The sequence below is a fragment of the Carassius auratus genome, unplaced genomic scaffold, assembly GCF_003368295.1.
Source record: "Carassius auratus strain Wakin unplaced genomic scaffold, ASM336829v1 scaf_tig00012847, whole genome shotgun sequence".
NCBI lineage: Eukaryota > Metazoa > Chordata > Actinopteri > Cypriniformes > Cyprinidae > Carassius > Carassius auratus.
The window spans coordinates 83,163-94,085 of NW_020524335.1; the positions used below are offsets into that span (position 1 = coordinate 83,163).

General features: G+C 33.9%; 1 protein-coding gene across 1 annotated transcript; it reads right to left on the reverse strand.

Moving 5' to 3' along the window:
* Nucleotides 1-2,415: 2,415 nt before the first annotated feature.
* LOC113073766 (hepatic leukemia factor-like) lies at nucleotides 2,416-7,819 on the reverse strand. The gene is made up of 4 exons (XM_026246522.1): nucleotides 7,523-7,819; nucleotides 6,676-7,023; nucleotides 5,172-5,386; nucleotides 2,416-4,073 (listed from the first exon to the last, which is right to left on the reverse strand). The coding sequence occupies exons 1-4, from the start codon at nucleotides 7,629-7,631 to the stop codon at nucleotides 3,858-3,860; spliced, it is 888 nt and encodes a 295-aa protein (XP_026102307.1). The 5' UTR covers nucleotides 7,632-7,819; the 3' UTR covers nucleotides 2,416-3,857.
* Between the last annotated feature and the right edge of the window lie 3,104 nt (nucleotides 7,820-10,923).

A 10,923-nucleotide genomic window follows, 5' to 3' on the forward strand; every position in this document is an offset into this window, starting at 1 on the left:
GCTCATGACATGAGTTTAATTTAATACCAAGAGCAGAACTATCTAAACTTAAAAGTATATATCATTTGCTCTTTTTTTGTGTGCAAATAGGTGCTTCAAATCACATTTTGTTGGTTTGAATGTATCTTATAGGCTCTATAAAAGTGGCAGCCATCATTTTATGATATATTCATGATCAGTTTGACAGACTACATATGTATTGTATCTGCAGTATTTTTATTGCAATATATTTTGCCATATATATATAGACAATTACGTGACATGACCCTCTGACATTCACTGATAATTTGAAATAATACATCAAACATCATTTACAACTGGAGGTGCAGTCAGTAAAACAGTCTTTAATGGTCTCTTCTCTTCTCTATTTCAGAGAATCCATCTGCAGTCATTAGTTTATTGTGGACAATTTCATTATGGAAATGGAGTTATTTTATCCTCTGGACACTGGATAGAGGCCAGTAGAAGACACAAGTGCGTACCTGAACAGAGTTAATGTCTGGACACTTGTACATTTATAATGTACTCTGCTGTAGAAATGCCATGATTATTCAGGTTTGTCAAAGGCATGAATGTAGCCCAAGTAGTGTACAACACTATGTATATAAATTATACATTTTGAATGTGCTAGTTGTGAAGTTTGAATGTGTGTATTTGTAAATGTGTGAACAAATAGGAATATTGTAAATAATACATTTACAATAATGAAACCACTTGGCTAAATGCAACTGTTAACAATGTAATCAGATGTAAAACATCTATATTTATGTATTGCATTTTTGCTTTTTTCCAAAGCAGCTTACTTTGCATTCTGTGTATATATTTTGCAAGTAGGCTTTATGTGTTCCCCAGGAATCAAACCCATGACACTGGCGTTGCTAGCACTATGCTGTTGAGCAGTTGAGCTATATACATCCTCTAAAATGCAATTATTATGAAGTATAACAACAGATGATATTTTATTGAAAAATAATTGTGCTACAGTAAATGAGTTAAGATTACATTCTAACTTATGTAATATTCAGAGAACTGTATTCGAAAAAAATCTGAATAAAAGCAGAACATTTTTTTTTTTAAATCAGATTTGAGCATTCTTTTGTTGCATGTGCCTATGGCAGCTTCTTTCCACCTCATGTATATATACATGTATAAATTAGTTATATATATATAACTAATTTAATAATAAACTAATTGTGACCTTATATCTCAAAATTTAGACTATTTCTGAAATGTTAACTTGCAATTTTTCTAATTTTACATCACACCATTCTTTACTTTTTTCATTGATCTAACTCAGAATTCTGAGAAAAATATCTCACAACGGAGACTTTTCTTCTCAGAATTGTTAGATAAAAAGTCACATTTAGCTTTTTTTATTGTTTCTATTCCATAACTGAAACAAGCTTCCTTGGTAAGAGCTGTGCTAAAAACCAACTGCTCCTGAATGTGAGTAAATCCTGAATAATTTGTAATAATTCCTATAACTGAATTTAAAGAGAAAATAGGTCTGCATGTGGCTAAAATTGAACACTGGCCCTCAGTTGATCAGGGTCATTTATCCGGTGTTGGCCATGAGCTGGAGAGGGCAAGCAAGGGTATGGAAGGTTGAGGATGAGGATGTGACCAGTGTAAGGTTTGTAATTCCTGTTGCCGGTCCTTTCTTTCAGATGGATTGCAGCCAGGCTGAATGCAGGCTGGGATTAATGTTAGAACCCAATCTGCTCCCTCTGCATTTACAAATGGCTTTATATAACACCCAGTCTATTTGATAAATGCCACATAATCCCAAAGGAAGTCATATGTGTTTGTCTCAAGTAAAAGGTTGGTTAGGCCACACTCAGAAGCAGCACATACTGGAGCTCTGCTCTGAACACGTCATTGACTTTTTACAGCATGCTAAAGCTTTAGAGAGAGAGAGAGCATGACTGTTTGCATGCATGTCAAAGGGATGTACTGCTTAACAGAATATTTTTGGGAATTAATGGACAGTTTCTATATGTGGCCTACTTCGTGTATTATTATTACACCTATAATTACATAAAAAAAAAAAAACATTGAAAATGTCATGTGAACTTGCAATGTCTTTCATAAATATGTCTATAAATAATAATAAAAAATAATAACAACAATGTAATATTTAGCACATTGTGATATCACATTATTTAACTATTTAGATATACAAACAAGCATTTTTGGATAGGGATCTCTAGTGGTCTAGTTGAGAATAACATCTTTTATTTTTCAATCTTCCAATATACACAGAGTATGAAATCAGAAGAAGTTTCTTACAATTATTTGGCCCTTAATGAGTTTGTAGTGCAAATTAAGCCTTTGTGAAATCTTGAAGGAAAGACTTTAAATATTTATAATACAGCACATTAATATTTCACTCATTAAACACAACATCACCAAATATCAGCTTTTCAAAAGTTTTTTATTTTCATTAAGAGCAATGAAACAGGAAAAGGGAACCAAAAGGGACCACAGCAGACAACATATTGCAAATATTTAAGCCTTATAATAATCTGAAGAAAGAATGTCAAAATTTAAACATGCTGTATTTTAATATATTTAATATAAAAGACATCTTGTTTGTTGAAATATACAATGATTGACAACATGTGGCCAAGAGTAGAGCTCTTTTACCAAGTTTGGCAAATAATACCATATTTCATGATCATACATCACAATATAATTTAATAACAAAAAAAACAAAAAAAAAGGAAACATGAAAAAAAAGTTTCGATACTGATGCACATAATACTAAAGTGACTGAATAAGAAAAGGTTAAGAAACCTCGATGTAAAGTTCATAGTACTAAATGTATTATATTAATGCCCATATACAGTTACCTGTAGAATTAAAACTTTATTCCATAGAATTTGAAGCCTATAAATATACAGTATACATCAGATTACATAGATATATATTCAGAAATTCATATGAAAATACTGTACAAAAGCAAGAATAACTTTGTAAAAACATTTAATTGTAATATGACAATATAAACGTATTGTATTTCATATCATTTGGTCTGTAGTAAAGAGTGATAGACATAAAACACGTTGCACTACATTCATTTCACAACTGACCAACAAAAGGCAACATATCTGTAACAATATACTCTAAAAAGCAGGTTGCCTGTTTGTGTCAGCAATAAGGGCATTTTGACCTCAGTTCTACCTAAACTTAATTAGCATCCCAGGATTTAAAGGGATTGGTTGTGGACTTTTCATTCACCAACAAAAAACTACTGGTTCATAATAAAGTAACAACCAATTTCAATCATGCTCTATATGGCACAGATTTCCAGTAGCTTACATCTTTATTTCATTACGCTTTGGAATATAAACAACTTGATTGTCTCCAAGGATATACATATATTTAGTAATTATGGTCATATAGAATAATTTAACGCATTCAAACTCTCAAATCCTGCTACATTCTATTCTGTCTGTGAGAATATTGTCTTTACGGAGACACAAAACCTTTATGTGCACCAAGCAGCTATGCACATGTACCCCTCTCATACACAACTCAATGCGTGTCTGTAGTGGAACAGCAGAAGATCCACTAGCTCAGATTTAACGACAAATCAAGGCAAACGTTTGTGGACAAATGCTACAACACAGTAAAATAATAAGTAACATGATCAGCAAACAACGATGGCTTTGTTTGCGATTACAAATAGAGAAAGATAATGGATAGATCTCTACAGTAATGTTTCTGCCTTATAAGGTGTCAAAAACAGACTGAGATCTGGCTGGAAAACAGATCCAGTGGACTTCAACCCAAGAATACTGTCCTTCGAATATGAAGGGCATGGGTGGGGGAACTTGAAGAGCACCTGGGTGGTCTCACAGGGGGTCGTGTTGAGCTTCATACTTTGTTAAGACATTTTTACACCGTCCCAGCTCTCTCCGTAGGTCGGCAACTTCCAGTCGGAGAGCCGCGTTCTCTTTCTCCAGAAAACCAGCCCGGATGGCAATCTGATTCTCCTTTAGGCGTCGAGCGTCCCGTGACCTCTTGGCAGCCATGTTGTTCTTTCTGCGTCGTGCCCAGTATTTTTCATTCTGCTCAAAATATCCAGAATAAAAGGGAGGGGAAGAGACGGGAGCGCCTTGTTACATTATTTCAAGATAACTCTGATTATTTAGTGTTTTTAATGGTTATGTTAACCCTATAAAGCCTACTGCATCATGATGTACAAATAAACTTGAAATTATCAACATAATCAGCTCAAAAACCTTTTATTTTATAGTTTTATAGTCATTTTTAAAAAATGTCAGAGCAATAAAAATATTTTTCTTAGTTGTAGTTGTTTAATAGTTGTGTACTAAAGTACTTTTTACAAGATAATGCTATTTCAGTCTTTCTACTTCAAAATTTCATGTGTTAATAACAATTTCTCAGTCAAATTAGTTTCTACACTTTAACTTTTTTTTCTTTTTCTTTTTGTTGGGTACTATGTTTTTTGCTATGAAAGCTTAACATTTTTTATTTTCTTAAGTAAACATAAGTATACATTTTTTATGAAAACTTACTGGACTGAAGCAACTTTAACTTGATTGTCTTTTTACTTTTTGGAAAAATCAATTTAAAATGTGACTAAAACGGATGATCATAAGCTCTATATTCTGCCACATTATACTATTTGTGCCATAAAATCCTGACATATGAAATATGATGATATATATATATATATATTTTTTTTTTTTTCTATTACTTCATATGTCAGGCCTTACAGGGTTAATAGTTTCTACACAACTAATTTGGATTCATAAGAACAGAATATTATTACAAATTATACCATATTTATGAATTTATGATTGGCAGGACAAGCACGAGAGAAAACCAGACATCATTGTGATGACAAGTTTTCTCACGCATTCGCTGCCGTGCAATCAGCTTTGAGCAATTTACTCTGCAAAGCTGGGTAGGGATTCACTTCTATTTGAACAAATTAAAAACAGCAAATCCTTTAATCCTAAACCCAGCAGAACTGGAGCGATACCAGGAAAAAAAAAGAAGATCACGTGGGCCAGGCCGCCAAAGGATGAATGAACGGATATAAGCTTCTAAGCAAGAACCTGCCCAGCTGGTCAATAGTGAAGGGAGAAATGGGTGACAAACATACTCTGTTGGGGGCTGAATAACTAGACACAAATTACCTTCATATCATCAGGAATGTAGATTTTGCGCGCTTTCTTGATCATAGGCTGAGGTTTCAGCTCCTCTTCAGAGAACTTGCGTTTACGTGGGTCGAAAACCTCCTGGCCCGGCACGCTGGACAGAGCGAGGTCTGCTGGATCGGGCTCGTAGCTCACTGGTATCTGAATAGCCTCTGGGTCTACTGGACTTGGTGTGTTACGTGACGGAGGCAAAACTATGAGAGGAAAAACAGTCTATTTATTCAGTGGTAATGTATTGTGTGACAGATGGTGAAACAGCTGTCATGAGCATTTCATTCCACTAGGAGGTGCACCACACATTAATAAACAAAGTGCAAATAAAAAGTACTGTCAGTCCTGTCGATTTGTGCATATATTTCATGTAAATTCGAAAATCATTAACATCAAATATGTAAAGCAGGACAGTCCTTCTTTGTTTTAGTATAAATACAAACACTCCAGAGTTTCTTGAAAGCACTTATTATCCTGTGTATATTTTAGAAGAAGTATTAAAACATCTAGAAAATGTTATGTTGCTGTAATCAGTTAAAGATTTTTTTAATGAGAATTTTATTATTATAATTCACCATTTACATTTAATATATGATAAATTCCCAAAACTGAGTGTACAATTAGTTTGAAAGACCTAACTGAACAAGAGATCATCGAATTTCCAGAAACAAAAGCCACAATTCCAAAACTTCATATAGTTTTTCCATTAAAAAAAAAAATCAATAAATAGGCATTGCACACAAATACTCAGTCAAGGAAAAGCGTGAAAGCAAATTTTAGCCAGAGTAAAACAGCTCATCATAGGTCTGAGATGTCCATTCACAAATTAACTGTAAGGCTTGGGTGGGAAAATTGAGCCGTTTTTACACTACTTTTAATGTTTCAGAAAATAAGAAAATCGTATAGTCTTGCTTATCATCAGACAAGCACCCAGATAATTTATGTGACTGTTATTATTATTATTATTATGAGATAATACCATCTGTATTTTATCATATAATTCATTCCAGCTACTTGTCAAACTGGCTTATATGCAACTTTTTATATTAAAATAGAACAAAATAATGTGCCAAAGAATAGGAACAAAGCAGCCATACAGAGGAAAGCTATATACCCCAAACTCCAACACACTCTAACTAAAAAAAACATTTCCCATTACCTCCCACACACTGTCATATTTAGACAGTATATCTGACCCAGCTTAACATATTTTCCAAGGGTCTTTTTTACATCTATTCGTTTAGCTGACACTTTTATCTAAAAAAACTTACAATTGCTATATATGTCAGAGATGGCACGCCTCTGGAGCAACTAGGGGTTAAGTGTCTTGCTCAGGGACACATTGATGTCTCACACTGGATTCGAACCCGGGACTTTCACACCAAAGATATGTGTCTTATCCGCTGCGCTAACACCACCCCCTAATCTATAAAGCAGAATGGGGAACAGTAGGGTCTAGAATTGACACTGTGGGACACAGAAACATTTGTACCTGGTCTGCCCGGGCTGTGGAGGCAGTTCTGAGGAACCATGCCTGTATTGATGGAGGTCACAGCCCGGCTGCTGAGGTCCATGACTGAGATGGGACCCAGAGGCATTGAAGCCTGCTGCTGCTGCTGCTGCTGCTGCTGCTGGTGATGGAGGCTTTGGTCATGTTGTGCGGGACTGGAGGGGATGCCATTTTCAGAGAGAAACTCCTCAAGGTCCATATACTCCAACTGAAAGTTGTCTCCATCATAAGACAATGTTTTATCCCAGAGCGTTGGCCCTAAGAAAGCTGACTGAGGAGCATTTCCTTCTTCCTCCAGCTTTTTCACTTTCTCTCTCTCCTTAACAAAGCCTGAAAGAATTTTACCATAAGTTAGCACATCAAGTTGTGAACCATTACAATTTAGTATTTTTATATGAGTAAATAAGTTTCAACACAGATTTCTTCTTTAATACTCAAATTGTTAAATAAAAAAGCATTTAAGCTAAAACTTTTTTTTAAACTAAGTTTTATTCAATAAACATTTTATGTTTTACTGATTTTTAAGCAATGTTTATAATTGCATTCAAAAATGAAAAAAAAAAAACATTTCAATGTGGTTTATAAAGTTATTATTCAGAACTGTAATATCAATTATGTCATCTCTAAGTGAAGTCGATTCATTAATTATACACTTAACGTTATCGAATAAAAAGTTAAAAGGATATTCAAAACAGCAAAAACAAATGGCTATTTAATCTGTAGATTGCAGCAGGAATCAGATGAAGGCTCTTTACAATAAAGCTAACTGTAAAATTATTATTCTCCATACTCTGCAACATAACAGTCATAAAATGAAAGCTTTGATCACCTTCATCTTGGTGTAAAGGTAGTTTCAGAGGTTTTTCCAGGAGCGCCTTCAAAACGCCGTTAGTTTGCGATGGTAGGAAAGCTGGATTCATTGTGAGCTGTCTGGACATAATCTCTCTTATTCCGTGCAGAAATATTTTTTAAATATTAAACTGAAAAGATAGGCTATATAGAACAGCGTTTATTCGTCTAGTAACGGCAAGTGAGAATAGACCCTGCTCTACAGCACCGGCATATGAGGCTTGCCTTGAAGTGCGTGAGTGTGAGTGTGTGTATGTGTGTGTGGAAGAAATGTGATGATCATGACCATGTGTCAAGACTGAGGCATGTGACGTCAAACAGTCAGAGGCGGAGTTAGATGAACACTTTCGCTCCACTTGCTAGCGGTTTAGAGACTGTGTTGCCATATCCTCTTATAATAATTACGTTTTCCATGTTTTATATTGCTTTGGATGAAAAGTCTTAAAAACGAATCAATGTAAAAAAAGAAAAAAAAGAAAAAGAAAAAATAAAGAAGGTAGGTCCAAATTAAATGCAGTGAAATACTGCACCAGTAAAATCGTACCGACAAATCATTGTCTAATAAGATTATCGTATGTCGATCTGAGAATCTTTTTCCAATATTTCAGCAATCTTGGCATGCGTGATTTCTTTCAGTTGTTTGGAATCAGAGCTAGCGATACCAATTGTCCACAACTCAGTTTGACTTCACTTTGATTCATAGTTCATACCATGATACTATGAAGTGAACGCTGGATGAGGTGGATATTAAAGGGTTACTCCACCCCAAAATGAAAATTTTGTCATATACCCCCATGATTACCCCCAAACCCGTAAAAGCTCCGTTCGTCTTCAGAACATAATTTAAGATATTTTGGATGAAAACCTGAAAGCTTGAGACTGTCCAATAGACTGATAAGTAAATAACAGTGTCAAGGTCCATAAAAGGTATGAAAAGTTGTCATCAGAATCTGCCATCAGACATGTAATGTGGTTTATATGAAGCGACGGGAACACTTTTTGTAACACTTTTTCAGTAACGACTTTATTCAATATGACTTTAGTCAACAGTCTCATATACTCATGCCTATGATGCGTAATGAGATGATTTAAATAATTCTTTATATCATTTTGTTTTTTAACAAGTTTGTCAATTTGTTTTGCACAGGTGGAAGTTCTTGCTTCTTGACTAAAGTTGCTTATGTTTCTTGAAAGATCTGGCATCACATTTTAGGGCGGACGTTTTGCCATCTGCTAGTGGAGTCCAAATGCAAATCTACTCTGCTAAATATGAATTTCAGCTAAATATTTCTTGAAGATTTAATAGCTGAACACTTTTGAGAAATTCTGTTTGATGCATTTTAAGCATAAAGTTATCAAACACAATCAGTGCTGTTGTCTTTGCTAAATAATTTCACATCAAAAAGAGTTCTGTTGTTACAATCTACTTTATGTTTGAATTTATTGTGTTTATCAGATTCACTTGTTCAAAATAATTCTTATGCCATCACCATTAACACTACAACCATCATTTCATTCAGGTTAAACTGGACTTGGAGAGGATGATTGTATATCAAGTTATTTTGAAAAGGTAGGCAGTGAGACAGTCAGCATTTGGAGGCTAAAATCAATATGCAATATTTTCAAATGATTTTGCAATTTTTTTTGTTTTTCTATACATTCTGCTTTTTTTTCTCCAAAAGTTAGGTATTATTAAACCTATAGCACATTGTATAATACATGTAATATATATGACCATTCTCATTATAAAGGTGGTAATGATTCATCAACTGAACAGACAGGTATGATACTGTTTCCAAGGATGCTCATAAACAAAGCATAAATGTCCTGTTAACACTTTTGAAATGTGAAAAACAAAAAACTCTAACTAGTGATTTAAATGTAGATTTTTTTACGTTTTCTGTCATTCCTTGCAAATTGCAGTGAGATAAAGCACCTTCATGTGACAAACCTGTTCAAAGCTGATCCATATAGTATATTGTAACCCACTGAAGATAAACGGTCAGAAAAGACTCGTGTACATAAATGGACAGTAAATGTGAGTGATTTTCTAAACCCACCAACCTGAGCGTGAAAAAGCTAATGGATTTTTGCTATCAGAGTCCTATAGAACTTGTCTTTCTTCTTTTTGTTACCTTGGCAACCAGTTGCTAAAGCAATCAGATGTGACGTTGCTTGGCAGAAAAGTAGGCCATGACTGGCTGCTCCTCCTATAATTTGGAACAACTAAACCACATGCTGTAACATGTGTCTGACAAACTGGAAACAGATTGCAACTAGTTAGAAGGCAAGCAGACCTACATATAAACAGCGGCTCTCTAGTATAGTTAATTATAATTAATTATTATTACTGTACTGTCATCTTATGTAATTTCCATTGGACAGGTTGTACCAAAATTTAAGGTTATTCAATCCTGAATTATGCTCTTATGCACAATGACAAGATTTTCACATGTGAAAGAAATATAAAATAGTGCTGTGGGTCCCCAGGACCAGGATGAAAACAACTGATATGATATATGAAAATATAAAATATATAATGATGATTTTAATACATTAATATCAGTGCACTTTGGTTGAAATAAATTTTTAGTATTATTTAGTATTCCCCTCTGAATTCTGAGTTTACATCTCAATTTATTGGCTATATGTTTATTTTACTTTTCTACTGAATATGGGTGCAATTTTTATAATATATTTGCAGCAAGTCCTTGGAAATATTTCATTTTCCCAGTACATTTTGTTTGTGGTTTTCATTCAATAAACAAAACAAACAGACAAACAAAAAACTGTTAATTATTATTGTTATTTTTAATTTTTTTTTTTAATGGACTTTTATTTATTTTTATTTTTTTTTATAAGATGCAAAGGCTGCAGGCATATAGACATTTATGTGATTTAAAATTCAATGGAGTCATATATATATAACACAGTATATATATACAGTATATAACACAGTACCAGCTATTTAGAAAAAAAAATTAAAATCAATATTTCTTGCCTGAGGTGTGCCTAAGTGCATGTGAAGTGCACACTCATCCTGAAATAGACAGACCTAGCAAATATTCTTTCAAAAGGCGAAAATGTGGATAGATTTTTATCTGTTTATTTTTTTTTTAATAGAGCCACAGAAGTATTCACACATTACAGGATAAACATATATCTTCATGATCTATGTAAAGAGATCGCTGAAGCTAACTTTACACTGTTAGGCAGAGTGAATTCACAACAAAGCAAATGTGCCATGTCGTATGATTTTCCAAGAAATTATCCACATAAGGCTTAGGGTATGTTAAACTCACATTTCTAATGGAAGCGCAGAACTAATTGCACATGCAAGAGAAGACACTTTCACAGTTATGCATAATGAACGTCACTAAA